Genomic DNA, 19,091 nt, shown 5'->3' with positions numbered 1-19,091 from the left:
ATAAATTAGAAGAAGATCCAGGGTGTTCACAAGCCCATCTTACTTTAGAAAAATCTGTTATTTGACATGTGACACTCATTTGATGTGGAGGTAAGTACAGAGCCTGCCTCATCTATCCCCTGCACGGGGGACTCGGGTCAAGTCTTGCTGTAACAAAGCCCAAATAACCTCCAGCCTATTGACTTTGAAAAAGTGGTATCCTCAGTTAGAGTGAACACTTGTAACCAAAATAATATATATTTTTTTCACTCCAATCATATATCCCTAATGTCAACATTACCAAAAGACAGGAAACATTTTCTCCATCATTAGGAAAAGTGGAGCTACTTCCCATGTCCTACTTAATTACACTTGAGCAACAACTCTGAAATAAGGTTTATCATAGATCTGTGCCCCCTACAGGACTTCATCAGCTGCGATCAGAGAGCATGCCCAAGGAACGATCTAGGAAAGGAGAGAGAAAAGGCCCTGCAATAAATCTTCCCACAAAAATCTTGTTTAATTAAATGGTTTTCCACATCTGTTGCTCCGCTCTTCTTGGCAATCTAAGAAATCTAATCCTGTTATTAATATTCTTCCTTTACAATATGGAGAATAAAAACCACACTTTCTTTCCTGAGTTTGGATTCTGAGAAGACTTTTTTTTTTCCATATGAAGGAGGCCAAGTAAATGGTAACATGGAGCACGCCTAACATGAAGGAGGATGAAATGCTGCAGAATTCAAGGCTACCCTCGAAAAACAGCTGGTAGAAGTACAAATACAAACCAGAAAGGAGGAATGAAAGCAATCAGAGGGCTGATGCACCAATACCTACAGCAGAGCAGACAACTGAAAACAGACTCCAGTACATAAAGACTAAAAAGGAATCTGGTACAAAAGCCATTCCTCTTCTGCTTTTGCTTTGTGAGCCTATCAGCATCTGTTCCAAATCAGAACAATATTAACTGAGTCAATCTCGTAGATGTCGATGTCAGCGTCTTCCAAGACATATTTTTGTGGTTAGTTCCAGAAATAAGTTTGCTTTAGTCCCCCTGCCTCTCCCTCCCCCCCAAAAAAACACACACCCACACAACCCTTTACTCTAGATAACAGCGTAGAATCTGATAGCATGAGGTAGAGCCACCGTGAGGCAACAGGTGTCTCGCACCTACCATCTGCAGTGAAAGCCAGTTTATTTTGGTTCCCTGCTACTATTTGCATAAAGGCTCACTAATTGAGCTGCAAACCTGCAACCGCACCAGCATGGTCAGAGCCCACGCACACACTCATTCTCTGTAGGGATATTCATTCCTGAAAATGCAATTATGGAAGCAAGAAGATGTCAGAGATGCAATTACCATTTTGACCTCAGTGTGATTACTCCAGCACCTCATACTTTGTGCAAAACAAGTCAAGAAGAAGACACAGGAGCCCCAAGCCACGAACAATTCCTAAATGATTGAACTGTTATACGCATTCACCTGCCAAGCTGTACCCTCAAATTTGCTCCTACTTGTACACATAAGACAGTAATTCAGGCTCAGTAGCTGCAAGATTTTTAACAGATAATTTTTTAACACACCTACTCCAAGAGGGAGTGGAATTGTAGAAATGGGTATGCCAAATCCAAGATAGTGAACAGTTCTTGTGATAAGGGGAGCAAGCATAATGCATTATGTAGGATAAAAACTTCAGATGCCTTTAATTGCCTTATTTAAGCAGAACCATTTAACAATGTCGTATTTCAGTGAACGTACTGACAGAACTGTGAATCAGTGTAAGAATATTTTTCTGTCAGTGTTGCATGGTTATTTCTCCGAGAAGATAAAAAGTGATATCACAGTACAGAGCACATCATTCAAAGACACGGATCTGTTTATACTTACACTGATCATTAAATAAACATTTTCCTGACAAAAAAAAGGCATTGAAAATTCCAGATTAGCCATTCCAGGGAGTTGAAGGATAGTTCTTTATGCATCATCCAAATTCTTAAGTCCTGAAACTTTGGCATTATTTTTATATTAGTGCTTAAAATTATACTAGTGTGCCTGCATGCAACTTCAGTATAAAAAATACTAAGTAGATACAGAAAAAGCAGCACCAAGAACCTGTCAGGAATCAGGAGGAAAACGCAAAGTGAAACTCAGTTTTCTGTTGGCAGCACTGCTATTTGCCTTTCTTGTTTTTCCAGAATTCAAGTGACAGACCTGTACATACAACCCTGCAAACCCAGAAGCTCTGTACTACAGGAAGAGGAAGCACTTCTGTGCTTTGACCATGTGTTGAGAGTTTGCACTACAAGGGCAACACAAGCAACATATATGGAACATTTATGGAAAGCATTAAAGGGTTTTCTCAGATTAGCAACTACAGTACTGAAAAGAAACGTACTTTGCTCTTAGAAAGAACACACAGGCTTCATGGAGGTTCTTTATTTAAAAAAGCAAAAACATAGAAAGTCTTGAGTAGAATGTAGGTAGCAATATCTTTTATAAAATTCATTCTTCTAAGTATGTATTTATTACAATAAATTATTTTCCAAAATGATGAACCTGGAGGTGGTTTCACTCCCAGCATTGTACATGTAGGCATCTCCAAAATCTGAGGAAAAGAATGGGAAAAAGAAGTTAATTTGAATAACCTGAAACATGCATTTGCAAACAAGTTACTAATTCATTTTCCCATAACTTAATATTTCATCAGAAAAAAAGGTGCTCTTTCCCCCCCACTCCAAATCCATCTCTCTCAGAAGAATAGCAGCATAGTCCTTCCCAAACAGAGATCCAAGGAAAAAGGAGAAATTAAACACAATTTCACAGAACTCTGTTTCCCCTTCAGCCTACCTCTTTTGAGACATACATATATGTTATTTATAGTTATTTATGTCCACTGCCCTCAGTCATCCAGTCTCTAAAATGCTTTTCCATCAAGCTTCTGGCTCTCCAGTCACCAACATTTACAGTGGGGATGATTTTCTGTGGCTTCAACCATTGAACAAAACGCTTCATTTCCAGGTAACTGCTGTGTTCACTATAAGGAATACCTGAAATAAAGCAAATCAGAGAGATCTGTCAGTCCACTTAACTTCTTGCCAAAATACTTTTGCAAACTTTCAGCTCAGAAGAACTCGAATTATTAAAAATAAATAAATTAAATAAATAAATAAATAAAAAATCAAACTGGAGATTTAAATCATATAGCTAAGGTAAAAGGAAAAATCCAGATTTCATTTCTGGTAAAGTTACCTTGCATTATGTTACCAAATCAATCATCTGTGCAAAATGAGCTGTATCTAACATTCAATTAAATGAACCTTAAAGTTTTTAAGAGATTCAACTCCATCCACTGATAAGAAATGAGAGGGAGAAGAAGATCCCCAGTCTCCCCACTGTAGGAGTGAGGTATGGTATGGGATGAAATAATCTTGGCTCTGGAACTGCACTGCCACCAGCATCACTAGGGCCAAGATTTCATCCTTGAAGTTTCTGCAATACCATATAAGAACCTTTGTTTGCAAGAGGAGGACATGAGCAAAATGTACATAAAAATCTACATTTACAGTGTCCTCGATTACTCTTCTCCTGGAGAGATCCATCTGTTCAGTTTCTCAACAATTTATCAGAAAAAAACGTTAGTTACAATGAACAGTTGGAGTTTCCAGAACAAAAAATAAGAAAATCATTCACACAACCAGATGCACTGAATCGTTACCACACTTATACCATAAATGGTGATCCTTCCTCTCGTCTGAGGCTTGATATCCAGCAGAGAAAGGCATGAATCAGAGTAGGTCCATCCAGTAGGTTTGAAAGCCAGAACTTGATCAAAATTCTCAGAAAACTTATTTAAGTGGTCTTGCAAGCCCTGTTAAAAGAATATAGCACATACCGAGTCCCATTAAACGCCTCTTTAGTCTAAATATTGGAGATTTTATGACGGAGACACCTCAGACTAAATTTTATTTTTTCATGAATAAGAACTTTTTTCTTTTAAATACCACCTGCCTTCAAATTAATAATGATAAATATTTAAATTTGCAGAACACCTTGTACGTTAGGATCTCAACTGCTTCATCTGAATAAGCGCATATTAATAGCTACGCAATACAAATCAGAACACGAGGCATAATTACATCTTGTATATCTTGCCCCCAAGCTATTCATTTCCTTCGCTCAGCTGGAGGTCAGCACTCTTGCAGCTGAGTTCTGATAAAAGAAAGTAAAAGCCAGCTTCAGTGCAAAATCATCTGGTTAATTTAAAGTACCACTGACATCTTGCTATCTGTTTCCAGAAGCACTCAAAGATTAAGTAAACTACCCAAAAAATTACAGCAAGCCAGTGCACAAGTAGAGTATTGCTCTGACAACTAACTGTGCTTTATCATGTCTACAGTCATGGTAGGAAGGAAACTAGCTCTCATCTCTTCACTCTTAAGAAAAAAATAAAATAAAATAAATTGAAATTTAAATAGTTTCCAAGTTGGCTAAGTTAGCCTTCGATGTTGTTTAAGCTAGGATCAGGAACAAGATGAGAGAGAAGTATAAGGAATGTACAATCCTATTCCTGGATAAAGTGAAGTCAGTATTATTTCAAACCAAAAGCAGAAAATCAATTTCATGTGTCCTGTATAAAACCTTAAAGGCATATTCTTCATTTGAAAGACTTATGAGATTTTAGAACTCAAAATCATAAACTTCACAGCAGCAGCAGGAAGAGGAATACAAAAAAGAAACACTGCTGAATAAAAAAGGGGAGGGGGGTGGAGATGGGGAGGCTGTGACAGAACGCTAACCACTAACCACCCTGCCAGACACTTGAAAATCATTACAGAGGGAAGTGGAAAGCTGCCTGCGACACTGCTGCATTTAGCAGCACCTTCAGTACCATGCCCAGTAGCAACACACAGAACCCATCAATCTGGGCACGTGAAAGACTTACAAAAAACCCTACTACAACACGCTTGCAGCAGGAATCAGGGCCAGCCTCCACGGCTCTTAATGCACTGCAGAAGTCCAATCTTCACTAGATTACAAATATAACTGCAGCAGCCTGCTTCTTCACACTTCATTTAAGAAGACTGACAGGGCTTAAGGCAACAATTCACAAAAACTGTATTGCCTCCCCTTGCCTGACTGAGATCCAGTACTTCAAACACAACGATTATGATAGTAACCAGTGCTAATTTGTTCTCAATTTTTGTTATAAATCAAGTGTGCTACATTCACACTAAGGATGCAATTTCAATCCCATCAAAAACAATTTGTGCATTTCAATCACAGATACTTCTCAACATCTCCCCTCAATTTTCATTGAATGACATTACGGAGCCAAGCAACGTGAAGGAGGTGCATGGACCTGAAGACCCCAGTCCTCTGGAAATCTTCCACTCTATATTCAAGTGGCAGAAGTCCCAACTTTTGACTTATAAAATGTTGTTTTTGTTTCAAGAGAAACACACAAGCACTGTAGAAAAGACGGCCTCTTTCCACAAAACAAATGACTACAGTGTTTGCTCATAACAAGTTCACTTTAAATACACATTCCAATCTCTTCTTTTATTTCTTTGGCCAACACTATCCTAAACCTTCATCCTTTTAAAATGGAAAATACATTTTACTGCTAAATCAGCCTCCTTCAATCGCCATGACAGGCTGTTATCTAGTGTTGCTGAAATCAGCAGTACTTCATCAGCTAATTTATCCTTAAAATATTGAGTTCATGTTTACTGATGCTACTGGAACAGAAATAAGATGAAAGGCGATGGGAACTCATCTTTAAGCACTTATCATTCTCACATTTTATTGATACTACATTTCACCAGGGCATTCACACCTAGTTACTGGCCTCATCAGCTCAGCCTCTGGAAGACCACTCGGCTGCCTTCTTCACATGAACACAAACTTATTAACAAGAGGGTGAGACCAAATTCAAACAACTTCACAAATGAAGCGAAAGTCCCAGTGCAGAGGACCATAGCTGGTACCCCAGGCCCCCCATCTCTGTCCTCTGAACCTCTTTGCCTTTAGCCCTTCCCGGCCCTTTGCAGGGTCCAGGCATCGCTTCTGGCACGCTGTCAATTTGTCCAGAATCCCCACTCAGAGATAAGCCCCTGCACACGATACAACTGCCTCACCCTGACAAGTAACGCTGCGTAAGACATCCTTGTGGTATAATCACGCCCTCTGCCCAAAAAAGTCCAACTATGTGAGTACGCCGCACACACTGGGATGCAGCAGCAGAATTGTGTAACAAGCCAAAAAGCTGCAGAAGAAACTAACATATAGCACTATTTATTAAGACAACACGTTAAAAAAATATCCATGTATATTCCTATCACTCATTTCCTGTCTCACCACCGAAAAGATTATAGAACTTAGAATGCTGAAACACTAAGTTCTTTTTCCTGGAGCTCCTGTCCAAATCACACCATCTCCTTTTCTCCTTTTTAGGTCAACTCTGACCTTGACTGGGTCTGCAGCTAAATACCATCTTGCTCTGAAGAATTTGCTTGGGATGGCACAGCAGGCCTGCACTAAAGCAGAAAAATAAATCCAAGTTTGTAAGGCCTAAGTGACCACTGTTTCTCTGTCTTTCAGGTTACCTTTAAAGTAGAGCCTGCTGCTTTGCCTTATTGTCATTCTGTATTTTGTGGTCTACTTAGAAACACCTTTTCCCCCCAGGGATTTGTCACCTTTCCTAACTAAGAAATCCCCACAAAAACTTTCAACAAGAAAATCCTACTGTCTCAAATCTCTTGACTGAAATGTGTATTTAAAGTCATCTAAGAAGAAATAATGTCTTAAACAAAAACTGCTTTACTTGCTTTTGCTACAAATAAAAGAAGATTCCTGCATGTGGAAAAACCAAAGCACGTGTATGTATGAAGTGTCCTTCAATTCATTTACTGAGTGCATTTGTTTATGGAGGGCTTTTCGCTGATTTTCCAATATCTGTATTCCCATGTGTATCCCCAAGTATCCATATTCACATTCTTCAGCACCAGAGCAGAAAGCATTTTCTTTTAACAGATGAAAGAATGATTGTAAATCCAAGGAAATTGACCTGAGAGATGAACATGGAGAACCCTAGGCTGAAATTCGGAAATTCTCGTGGGCTGCCTCAAAACAGAGGAAGTCTCAGCCAGAAAATCCTTCTGGTCTTCTCCTACATCACACAAAGTAAAAGACAGGCTCAAAACAGGGACTCAATGTCAAAATATATTAATTGCTAATAGAATAGATCCTGCAGTCATTACATAAACCTACTTCAAAAAGGCCTGCAAAGAGCCAGCCTTTGAACAAACCTTACCTTATCTTGTACAAGCACTGTACTGAAGTTACACTTTCCGTGCATCACGTTTGGAGACATTTATTAATGCTTAATTGCATTTCATTTTCAATGTATTGCAGTATGTCAAAACTCTACTAAATGAATATGATCTGACAAGAGGGTAAAAAGCACCAAACAACACTGGCTGGGAGGAACAGTAAGATTAGCTAGCAAGTTAACTGTTAACAGAGTATATTTTCAGAACTTACCTTAAAAGTAATTTGCATCATGGGAAGAATGTGAAGCAAAGTACCAGCCCAGTCCACACTGATGAGGGAATTAACAGCTGCTGACTCCAAGCACTGCAGCGTTTTGTATTTATCACGGGACATGCTTGCTTTCGAGCCCAGAACTTCAGCAATTGCTTTAGGATTAATTGGAAAAAAAATAATAAACAACCAAACACACAGAAAAAAATATAAAGTAAGAGTTATTTTGTTACTTGTTTTGGAGACATTCCTAGTTACTGTACTGAATTATCACTGCAAGTGGTGTGTGCAGGTTTAGGCACCACAGTATAGAAAGGACATAAAAGTGTTAGAGTGCCCAAAGGAGCGTTACGGAGATGGAGAAGGGCCTAAAGGGCAAGATGTGTGAAGAGCAGCTGAGGTCCCTTGGTTTGCTCAGCCCCGAGCAGAGCAGGCTGAGGGGAGGCCTCATGGCGGCCTGCAGCTCCCTCACAGGGAGCGGAGGGGCAGGCGCTGAGCTCTGCTCTCTGGGGACAGCGACAGGACCCGAGGGAACGGCATGGAGCTGGGACAGGGGAGGGTCAGGCTGGGGGTTAGGGAAAGGGTCTGCACCCAGAGGGTGCTCGGGCACTGGAACAGGCTCCCCAGGGCAGTGGGCATTGCACTGAGATTGATGGATGGAGGTCAAGCAGTGTTTGGACAACGCTCTCAGACATAGAGTCTGATTTTCTGGGTGGTCTCATGCAGACCCAGGAGTTGGAGCTGATGATCCTTGTGGGTCCCTTCAAACTCAGGATACTCTATGATTCTACAATTATTTTTAATATTGAAAAAAAAAAATCCATATTCAACAAGATGAATGGTATTTCATATCCTAAAATTAAGATCTGTAATGGCTGTTTAAAAAAAACAAACAAACAAAAAAAAAAAACACACAAAAAACAGATTTTTTAGTACCATTATTTAGTATGACAACTGGAAAGAGAAGGAGAATAGAAGCACTTTGATAAGTTCTAAGTCATATTTCTTTGGTAAAATGTTAGTGGGGTGAATTGTTATTTATTTCAAATAAGCCAGAAACACTTAGTTTTTGGAATATGCTACAAACAATGTAAATAAACTAAATTTCAGTGTGAAATTCTTGTATTGATGACTTCAAATATACTCAAATCACAAATGGTACACAGCTGCCTGCTCCAGGGTATACATCTGGGCAATCAATTTGTTTTCTAACACTGTAACTGAGTGAAGCATAGCATACAAGATTTTCATTAAGACAGAAAAGATGTGTTTTGGTTTGGGGAATGCTGTGTTAAAACAGATTTCATTAAAACTGATTACTATACGTATTCATGAAAATGCATAATGTAAACCTGGAAGGAAAAACTGTTAGCAATAATAGAAGTTGAAGAATAACTACATCCCCATGCTCTCTTGACAGAATAAAATTATTAAAACTGAAAATGTCATTTATGCTTTTAAGTTGTCTTTAGCCCTTTTCAATTGAACGGGTTAATTCACGTGGTATTCAAATGTGTATTCTCATATGTGTGTGGGGGGTGGTGGTTGTGAAAATGGCAAAAAAACACTTCTATCAAAAAGTTTAAACTTACTGATGAGAAAAATAAAGAACTAGCAGTAGGATTATTAAATCTGTTTGATTTCTTAATGCAACATCTGATTATTAAGACTAAGGGACCATTTATGTTTTTCAAGAAAAAGTCATTAACACTGATTTAGACATTTAGTTATTTGATCAGTTACAGGTTTTTTACATACCTAAAAAAACTTTTTCTTTTCCAATGGAATAAGTGCCACAGACAACTAGAGTACGCGGGTTTAAAGTCACTGTCTCAAAGGCAGTATTGACAGCAAACTGGATAACTTCTTGTTGAGAAGGGAAAGTGTATTCAGGACTACAGTACCTGGGGCATGGAAACAAGACACCAGTTCATTACACTAAATGGAAAAAATCTGAATTTACCAAGAAGGACCTCCAACTTGCATGCACACTTACACAAAGTAATGACAAAGATGTTATTCTGAAATATAACTTCAGTCTACTTAAAATCTATTAGAAACCACTGAAGTGTTCAGATAAAATTATTGGAATAAAATTTACACTCAGTATATCAGTCTTCTCTCTACAACCATTCACTTGTCTGACACTGCCACTCAATTCTGTAGCTTTTTTTCCTCTATAAATACCAAGTGCTCTTTCAAGCTAGATATTTGCAGCACGTACTAATTACGTCCTTATGTCTATTTTTCCTCATGCACACAAACCATAACATAAAGCATTATTCATTCGCAGAAACATATGGAAGAGAAATGAAAGACTGCAGCTGGGCATTAGTCATCATATACAGAAAAACAATTTTATATACATGAGTCACAGAAAGGTCTAATGAAAACCTGGATAAGTGACAACCATTTGGCATTCTTTCACTCTCTGAATTCTCTCTTCCCCCGACCCCTTTCATAATATAGCTGAATACTCATAAAAGCAACGTTGCACAATCTTCTACTTTTAGAGTTAAACACTTAATGTACAAATTTTGCAACCCAGAACTTAATACCATGTATAAATAAGATGGTCATCTCAACAAATACTTGACTATCTTTTCCAACACCTACTTTTAATCTCTCACGTAACAGCATAGGAGATGAACAAGGCAGACATATATAAAATCAGATGTTTTTCCGAAGTCTGTATAACACTAGCTAACAAGTGTTAAAACAGTAAGGTCATTTATACTTACATTTATGTGGTTCACATAAAGTTTTACTAAAGTGAAAAGAGGATTATATGGAAAAAATATATGTTAAATGCAGCTTACGTGGTATCAAGGTAAAGGGTGTGGACTTTTTGACCAAGCAAAGCAGGGTAGCGCTGCATAGAAGGATCTGCCCTGAAGTCTCCTGTGTGCAGGATAGCAGTTCCACTGGGCAGACAAAAAAGGATCATTGTTGCACCTGGACAACTGGAAAGGAAAAACAAAAAACAAGAAAACACCATGCAAACGATGTTAGTTTCTATATAGTTATAGTGCCTTAAGACAAGAGATAAACCACTGTTTATCAGTGTATTATCAGTGGCATGAAAGGATGCAGAACAGCATTTTAAAATCACGGCTACTATGCTGACTAAGTTAGCTAGAAATTCTTGTTTTATAAGGAATCCTAAAGCTATCCTTATTGCCTCAAAGTAGCCTTGAGTTCTCAGCTGAGACAGAAAGAAGAAAAATTACCAAAAATAAAGTAATCAAGCATTATTTCCTTTTTGGGATGTTCTTTCTTCTAGGTACAACAAAGATGCTGCCTCAGTTGCAACTTCTGAGATTCTATTAGACTTGATTTAAAGAAGAAATAGCACACCAAAAAGCAGCAGCATTCTTATTTGGGGGAAACATTATTATTTCAGATGTATCTTCATTCCTGTAGGACTTACTGAAGCATTTCCTTTTAAACTCTATTTGCAGGTTTTAAACATCATCCAACATCCAGAATTCAGTGGTTACAAATACAACTCTTGTGTTGGCCACAATGCATCCACTGCGCCTTCTGCAGTTCCTCACCAAAGCTGTTTGAAGGGCAAGTGCAGACTGGAAAACCAGACTGGGACTATTTTGGACATGAATCATCTGTAAAGGGTAAATGAAATCTCAGAAACCAGGAAAACTGGCATGAATCAGAGCTAAAATGACAGAATTGGTAAACTCTCCAAGAAGTTGAACTTTGTACCTAAGGTTTACATGCCTTTTAAATTGAAGGCAGGGGATCAAGGAGGCAAACAGGAAAAATGAAAAGTGTCCAAATTACATAAGAAACAAGGCTTCCTTCATTCCCAGAAAGGGTTCTCAAAGGACTTCATGGAATCTTATCTCTCCAACTATAAACAAAGCCTAAGATAAGTAATATTCAAACCAGCTGTGACACAGTGCTGTGTGTCAATATATAGTTTAGGAAAAGGACTTCTCTTCGAGCCCATAGCCAAATAAGGTACCAAGAGACAGAATGGCAAGAGCACGAGGCTGGAATCCAGCAGCTACTGAACCCTAAATCCAGCATTACCACACACTGACAGTGCAATGCTGGGCAAAGATCTCACCCTTTATCACCAAATCCAGTAGATATTTTTTTTCCCCTCCAGATTTCAACAGGGTTTTCTTTATCATTCAATTTTAAAAATGTTGGCTAGGTTTTGTCTCTCTCAGGATCCAAAGGAACACATTTTTCTTTAGCTGAAGATCTCACTATCTTCAGCTGAAACCTAACAGATCTGATAACCAGTTCTAGGATGTTCCCAGCTAGATAACAAAAACTGAAGTGTCCAGACCACTGGAAAATCCCAAGCTCTCAGAAGTGTAAAAATTAAGGAGCTATGTGTGGTTAACACTGATGGACTCATTGCAAGCAAAAATAAAAATAAGGTAGAGTTATCAAAAAAGCCTATGTTTGATTTTAAAAAACAACTCACCTATTCCAAAAGCTAACTACTTGCTATACATTTAGGTTTCTACATGCCTAATGCTCTTGTGAAGTGAAAATACACATTACTAAGTCACGTCAGGTATCTGAAGAATTTCTACCCTTGTTTTTTCAGATGCACTAAAACCTAAGAACTACAGAAATAAAAACTGCCTCTGTACAGCTATCTTTAATATTCTATCCAACCAATGGAGTGATACGTACTGGTTGGCATCGAGCAACACCACTTTGATGCCATTCACGACACATTCCGTGTCCATCGGCAGCACATGGACATACTGCTCTTTGACTCGAAGTTTGCTCTTCACCAGATTGCCAGTTATCTGTAACAAGAAAAGGATTTAATGTGGAATAGGAACAGAATCTAAAAAAAGCCTTTGTTTATTTTAGAAACAAAAGCTCTCAAAGCCAGACAGCCTGGCTTTGAGAGAAACTATGAGATCCTGCATGTGATCAAGCCTTTCAGTAGCATTTCACCTCTCAAAAAGCAAACTGAAGAAAAGCTGTCTTAAAAAAAAAAAAACAAATAAACTTTTGAAAGCCTGTCAGCACGTTATGGGTTGGAATCCAAGAGGAGGCCAACACGGAGGAACAACACAGCAAACATCTGTTACAGATTGACTAGGCAAGAATCACAAAATGGTTTGGGTTGGAAGGGACCTTAAAGATGACCTAGTTCCAACCTCCCTGCCACGGACAGGGATGCCACCCACTAGATCAGGTTGGTCAAGGCCCCATCCATCCTGGCCTCCAGCACCTCCACAGCTTCTCTGGGCAGCCCATGCCAGTGCCTCACATCTCTCTGAGCAAAGAATTTGCTCCTAACCTCTAATTCACATCTCCCGTCTTTTAGCTTAAAACCATTCCCCCTTGTCCTGTCATTATCTGACTGAAAAAGTCACTCTCCATCTTTTTTATAAGCTCCCTTTAAGCACTGAAAAGCTGCAATGAGGTCACCCCAAAGCTTTCTTGCAAGGGGATCCCATGTTCCCCTATAAATATCCACCATGCCTAATTGCCCCAACAATGGAACTTCTGGTCCTCTATTTATTTTCACCACTGTAGAAGCAAATAGAGTTGCAAATAGTTGGATAACATCCACTAATCTTGAAAGCCCTTACCTTGTTACAGTAGATTGGAAACATGAAGTTTTTTGTCAACCCGCAATAGTGATCAGAGTGAAAATGAGTGAGGAAATAGGCTGTGCAGCCTTCAATTTCTCCATACTGGAAAGCATCAACTGTAAAACCAGTTCCTACAGCAGAAGGAAAAAGGCAGAAGAACCTCGTCAGTAAACATGCATAGTTCAGAACAAGTTTCTAGTTAGATTTTTAATGTTATTCTTTTTTATTTATTTCTTCCAAATTGAAAAGGGAGAACAGTTACACTCTATATAAAGTTTTAGGGACGATTTAAGGATGAGCATGTTTTGTATGAGTCAACAGTCACAAAAAAGATTTTATCTCATTAAAACAAAGATTTAGCAAAGCGTCCAAGTGCAAATATGTTCAAAGGCCTTCCATATATCTGTTGTTCAGCTGCCATCCTACACAGATGGCAAAGCAAACAGAAAACATCTATCTGCATTCAGCTATTATTTTTGAAAGTTCATGTGAATTAAAATCTAATACCAGCATCCTAACACAAGATAAAATGGAGAATGACAGCTTAAAAAAAAAACAAAAAACGCATTTTGTCAAACTGTAATTTTTCAATTACTCTATGGTTAATATTCCTCCTAAAACATGCTACCAAGTTACTAGTTACCAAATAAGCGATCCGGGGTCTTCAAAAAAATTTGTTGAGATGAAACTTGACCGACTTGCAGCTATTCCACGTTCTCAGTGAGGTGCTGTTTGCATAAAGGTGTTGCATAAAGACAGCTCTCTTCTCTGCAAATCTAATTTTTTAAGTGTAAATGTATGACAGATGGTCCTTGCACATTGGGTTACACTTTTGTAAAACCACCAAATACTGCACAGAACTACTGTATTTGGTGGCACTCAAATATTTTTCACTGTCTGTTATGCAAATTTCCCAGATCTTCCAGTAGGGCTAGAAATACTTCTACTCACTGGAGGATCAAACCTCAAGTGTTTGCAAGTCCAAAGAAATATAGTGGTCTGCTAATTGAAACCAAACCAAACCAAAACAATACAATACAAACAAACAAAAACCTGTTTGAGAGGTACCACACTCGAAACATCAGGGAGGCTGAGTTATATTAGACCATGGGGATAGATAAGTATCATTAGCAACATATAAAACACAGTCAAATACACTTGAAGTATAGTAATAAAATTGAGAACACCAAATAATATAGATAATAGCAAAGCAACTTTAGAATTTCACTGTAAGCACAGAACTCTGCTTCTCACATTTATTACATATGGGAAATGCTCTCAGCCCACAGAACCCAAGATATGGGTGTAACCTCACACGGACTTGTAGGTCAATCCTCAAGCAGCAACTTGGCACTCGGAATCACTGATGTATTTCTATTTGGCTTCCTCAGATACCTTATTAAGACTAAATCCTTTGGTGGTAAACAGAACTGAGAGTATGTGAAGTTTTGTTTGTTTTTTAAAGTTCCTGATGCATTATTCTGTATTTAGCTTGAAAAGACTGAGGGACTCCTGTCTGTTTTTCTGAGCTAATTTTTTTGCTTGGTTTTAATTTCTTTGCTTACATACTTGTAGCACTTCGTATTTTTACTATTTGTGAGCTTCGTATATAAAACAAATTTTTTTTTTTTAACTTACTGTAAGGAAATAATTGTTATTGACTGCCCTATTTTCACTGGCAAAAAATAAGTACATATTAATAAGGGATATATCCAAAAAAATAAGAATGTGTATCAATCTTTAAATACTCCTCATGTTTCTTATTCTGTCAAACACATGCAAAAGTCTGTCCCTGAAATCATTTTCCTGAGATGACTATGTCAGTGTGCTTTACTGATGAGGCTACTGCTGACTCTGGTTCTACCATCACTTTCTTCTGGTTATCTGCACCCAAACAAGACTTCATTGACTGGGATGGAAGAAGGAAAATTCGTTACAGACTGCAACACTAAATGACTATGGGGAGCGAACACGCTGAAAGCTTACATTAGGGAAAAACACAATACACCAACCCAAATTGGTTAATCACTACAGAAAGAAGTAATTATCTCTCACCTGGTATTTTCTTGTAGAAAGGACACTGTTTTTTTCTTGCTCCTTCACCTGTAGCAGGTAATTCTCTAAATTTTTTTCTCCACTTTCTGCGGCCACCAGAAGTTACATCTGCCAGCTCTCCATTTTTATTTGAACTTTCTTCAGCTCCTTCTACGTCCTCCACAGATCCCTCAGCTTTCCTTTTTTGCTGTCTGGGCCTCTTTCCATTGGGAGTTCCTGAATTTGGTGTCTGCTTTTCCTCGCTCAAACACACCTCTCTCTCAGCTTTCCTTTTTTGCTGTCTGGGCCTCTTTCCATTGGGAGTTCCTGAACTTGGTGTCTGCTTTTCCTCACTCAAACACACCTCTCTCTTACCTTCCTCTTTTACTTTGGGTTTTAACCCAAAGAAAACACCAATGTCCATTTGTTTGAGTTCTTTGGCAGAACTGGATTTGGCATTCACACTTGCTAAAGGATGAGATGACACTGTTTTAGAGACGGGGCTAGGAAAGCATACATCAGCTGCATTAAGCTTTTCTTCTTTCTTCACTACCGACTGCGAACTCTCCTGGTGAGCAGCTTTTTCAATTGCACTAGCAGCCATTTTACCTGGATCAGTTAAACCGTTACTTGGGTCCCTCCTAACCTTACTTTTTTGTGACAGAGGAGAGCCAGCACCTTCCCCGACTGCCACCAGTGGCGTACCTGTAAGACCCACGCACACAGAATCCAAAGCACAAGCACCACTACCTTTCAAATCTGCGTTACCTGCATCAGCAGCTGAGGAAATCAATCCTGGCTGTTGAACCTCCTCCTCAAATAATTCACAACTAAAAGGAAAAGAGGAGTCTGCCACTAGGGCCTCTTGATGATGCTGATTACCTACACATGCTGAATTACAGAAGTTGCTGCTCACGTGACTCTGAGAAGCAGCTATTCCGCTATAATGTTGACAGTTCCATGTATTTGCTTCCTCACAGTGTTGTTTTTTTAATACAAAATTTCCCTGTTCAATATGCTTGTACTGATGCTTCTGCTGTAAAAGAAGTCCATTGCATTTTTTGACCTCCACAGAATCAGATTCTGTATCTTCAAAGTTCTGGCCTTTGAATAATTTGTTTTGTGATATTTTTGCTTTTTTCTCCTCTTCGTCAGTTTCCTCTTCACTTTCCTCACAAGTACTCAGTGGAGAGTAAGAAATTTCACAGTCACTGAAGTCCACTTTCGACTGTAGTAGACTTGGCTGATTTGTATCTTTTTGACTACTCAGATCCTCTCCTGTAACACTTTCTTGAGAGGACGCAAAGTCATAAAATTCAAATTTACAACTATTATCTGTGGTTTGTGTGAACTGAAACGTTTGTTGAGAGTTTTGAGCATGTGCAAAAGAGGAAGTACTTTCACTGGTTATATTTAGAGTCTTCTTTTGTGGTGAGCTCTGTACCGTTGATGCACACTCATATTTTAGGATGTTTTTTACATTATTGGATTGTTTCTCATTCTGTGAAATTTCTTCTGAATGACTTGGGAAACAACCAGACTTTGCAGCAGTAGAGCATGTGGACTTCCCCTCCAAAGCGTGTGCCGAAGAGCTTACCAGATATTCTCCTGCCCTGCTCGCTGCAAGTAGGAAATGACTATAGCGCTTGTAGTGGGATGGAATGGTAGAAGTGCAGAGTAAGCCATCAGGACACTCTATGAAAACAGTTTAAAGAGAAATTCTGTTAATATGTTTGCATATATTATTGGCATAATCGTTAAAATAAAAAACACATGGCATACAACTTAGTTGTTTCTTATAAATGCAGCTATTGGAGGAGAGAAGGCACAAGTAAAAAGTAATTTTCAAGCTGCCACATCTTCCAGAGACGAGGCCAGAATGAGAGTGTTTCCAACCTAAAACTGAAAGGCTGACACTAACACAGCATTAAGCCTGAATTCATTCACCCTTCTAACAAGAAGAGCACAGCATCCTGTTTCAGTACTGTGCTAACGTAGTTACATGGCTTCTGGTTTTGAATTGTGTCATGCACAAGCAATGATCTCAGAGCACCAGCACCAGAAAAGGCCAAGACATGTTTCAAAACAAACCAAGCCTAGGTTCTGAATCAAACTGAAACTGCATTTAAAATTGTCTGCTAGGTTACATATTAAATTTGAAAATTGTCATGTATTTACTTATGTCCTAAAAGTATTCAGGATCCATTTGCCAGCAAAAAAAACAACATGGCTGTTCCCAAAGCAATTTTTGTTGAGTTTGGTAGCCTAACTTTTAAGAATTTAAAGACAGATGCAAATCAATCAGTATTTTTCATCCATTAATTATGGGAGGAAGAGGTGGAAATCAGGTGTTAACACATCTGCCTCAAGTTAAAACCGCTGCCAACATCAGGAATAAGGGCTCAGATTTCACTGTTCTGAAGAAACTTCAAGGAAAGTAAAAAAGATATGAAAAGGTAAGTTGCAGTTATTTATAAACATTGTATTTCCTCACGTGGAACTAGTCATGGGAATGGTTCCATCTCTATTCCTCTTGAACAGAACTGTGAACCAAACGGTGTTACCTTGTAATACAGGAATATTCATGTATAATTCTGGATAAATTTTCTAAAGCATACTTGACCCGGGGCTAATGTTTCAAGCAAATTAACCTAATAGACTGATTTCTGATTACAGCTGTCCTCAGAGAACCGCACAAATCACACATTTATTGTTGATACCCATACCAACATGGATATAGGATAACATTTATACTTCAGGAAATTCAGTGTTACAAGTAGAGAAGTCTCAGCTGAAGGAGGTTTTTGGTGAACACTGACTGAATGATTGAAAGGAATTCTAATATTTTAAGCTGGTAAATATTCACCTTCGATTTCTTCAAGCCAGTGAAAAGTGGGATTTGCTAAACCATCATGAATCTCTATCACAAAGTTTTGAGATTAGATTCTGAAATTTTCGTATCAGATTTCCACGTTCTTCACAAAGAGCTGAAAATTTGGTAAGAAAATGTCAATAGATGATCACCAACAACTTTCTGAAAATCATACCAGCTACCATCTCGTGTTGTGAACCAATTATGAAAACTGAAGCTTTCACACTGCTTCCTGAAGAGCTTTTCTCTTACCCTACTCCTACCTTTTTCAGTGGCTCCTGGGGTGTCCAAACACTCGGCAACGTGCCACCGAGGCGTCTGGACTCGCAGCAAGGCGAAGGGCATCTGGCAGCTGGGACAGTGCCCGTCGTGCACCGGCCTCGCGCTCTGTGTGCCGTGCTCTGCCTGGCTGCCCGCGCTCTCCTGGGAGAGCAGGCTGCTGTCATCTTTACTCGCCTCTGGATCCTCGTTTGGCCGTGATGTTGGCTCGCTTTCCTGAACAGCACCATTTTTCCCCACCGATTTTCTTTTATTTCCATTTCTCCTCTTCAGCCTGCCTCTGCCCTCGGTTACTTTCTGCAGAGGAGCCGAGGGCCCCTCCGAAGCGCTCTGTCGCTTGCGCTTCCTGACGGACCTGTACTCCCAAATGTCCTCCTCCAGCAGAGCCTCCTCAGACATGGCCCCGTACAACCCCCCCTCCCTGCCCTCCTGAGGGGACCCCTCACAAACCCAGCCCGCCTTCCCCTAAGGCGCCCTCTCTCCCCTCTGCCCGGCAGCCAAGCGCCCCGATTCCATCTTAACGACCCCAACTCGGGCCCCAAAGCCAGCAGCAGCCCGTGAGGGGACATCAGCACGGTGGCCCCTCAGCCCCTCAGGATTCAGCCACCGCTTCCCTCTCTCCCCTCAGCCCCGGCCGCCGCCATTGCCCCTCAGCGGCTCCGGCCGCCGAGGCTTTCCACGGCAGTTTCGTCACCGTTCCCGCAGCATTCCCCGCCCCCCCCCCCAAAAAAAAAAAAAAAATATATATATATATCCCACCGCCCTAATTATCTGATTTGCGCCGCTTTTC

General features: G+C 39.5%; 1 protein-coding gene across 2 annotated transcripts; it reads right to left on the bottom strand.

The window, feature by feature from the left end:
- Positions 1-2,407: 2,407 nt before the first annotated feature.
- DCLRE1A (DNA cross-link repair 1A) lies at positions 2,408-18,897 on the bottom strand. Of its 2 annotated transcripts, XM_082765188.1 has the most exons (10): positions 18,286-18,897; positions 15,172-16,845; positions 13,114-13,247; positions 12,197-12,315; positions 10,342-10,485; positions 9,281-9,426; positions 7,523-7,677; positions 3,707-3,848; positions 2,828-3,027; positions 2,408-2,585 (listed from the first exon to the last, which is right to left on the bottom strand). In XM_082765188.1, exons 1-9 carry the CDS (start codon positions 18,698-18,700, stop codon positions 2,861-2,863), a joined length of 3,096 nt encoding a protein of 1,031 aa, XP_082621314.1. In that variant the 5' UTR covers positions 18,701-18,897; the 3' UTR covers positions 2,408-2,585; positions 2,828-2,860. The 2 variants fall into 2 exon arrangements, with proteins under 2 accessions (XP_082621314.1, XP_082621315.1); XM_082765189.1 differs by lacking the exons at positions 2,408-2,585; positions 2,828-3,027; positions 3,707-3,848 and adding an exon at positions 6,750-7,148.
- Between the last annotated feature and the right edge of the window lie 194 nt (positions 18,898-19,091).

The sequence above is a fragment of the Aythya marila genome (assembly GCF_965140915.1).
Source record: "Aythya marila genome assembly, chromosome: 7".
Classification (NCBI taxonomy): domain Eukaryota; kingdom Metazoa; phylum Chordata; class Aves; order Anseriformes; family Anatidae; genus Aythya; species Aythya marila.
This window is presented reverse-complemented; position numbering and strand designations above follow the sequence as displayed.

Coding starts and splice junctions, on each gene's coding strand:
- DCLRE1A (XM_082765188.1), bottom strand. CDS start 18,700: ATGTCTGAGGAGGCTCTGCTGGAGGAGGACATTTGGGAGTACAGGTCC. Junction 9,427..10,341: donor ACCCTTTACCTTGATACCAC/GTAAGCTGCATT, acceptor TCCATGCCCCAG/GTACTGTAGTCCTGAATACA. Junction 3,849..7,522: donor TGATGCAAATTACTTTTAAG/GTAAGTTCTGAA, acceptor TTCTTTTAACAG/GGCTTGCAAGACCACTTAAA.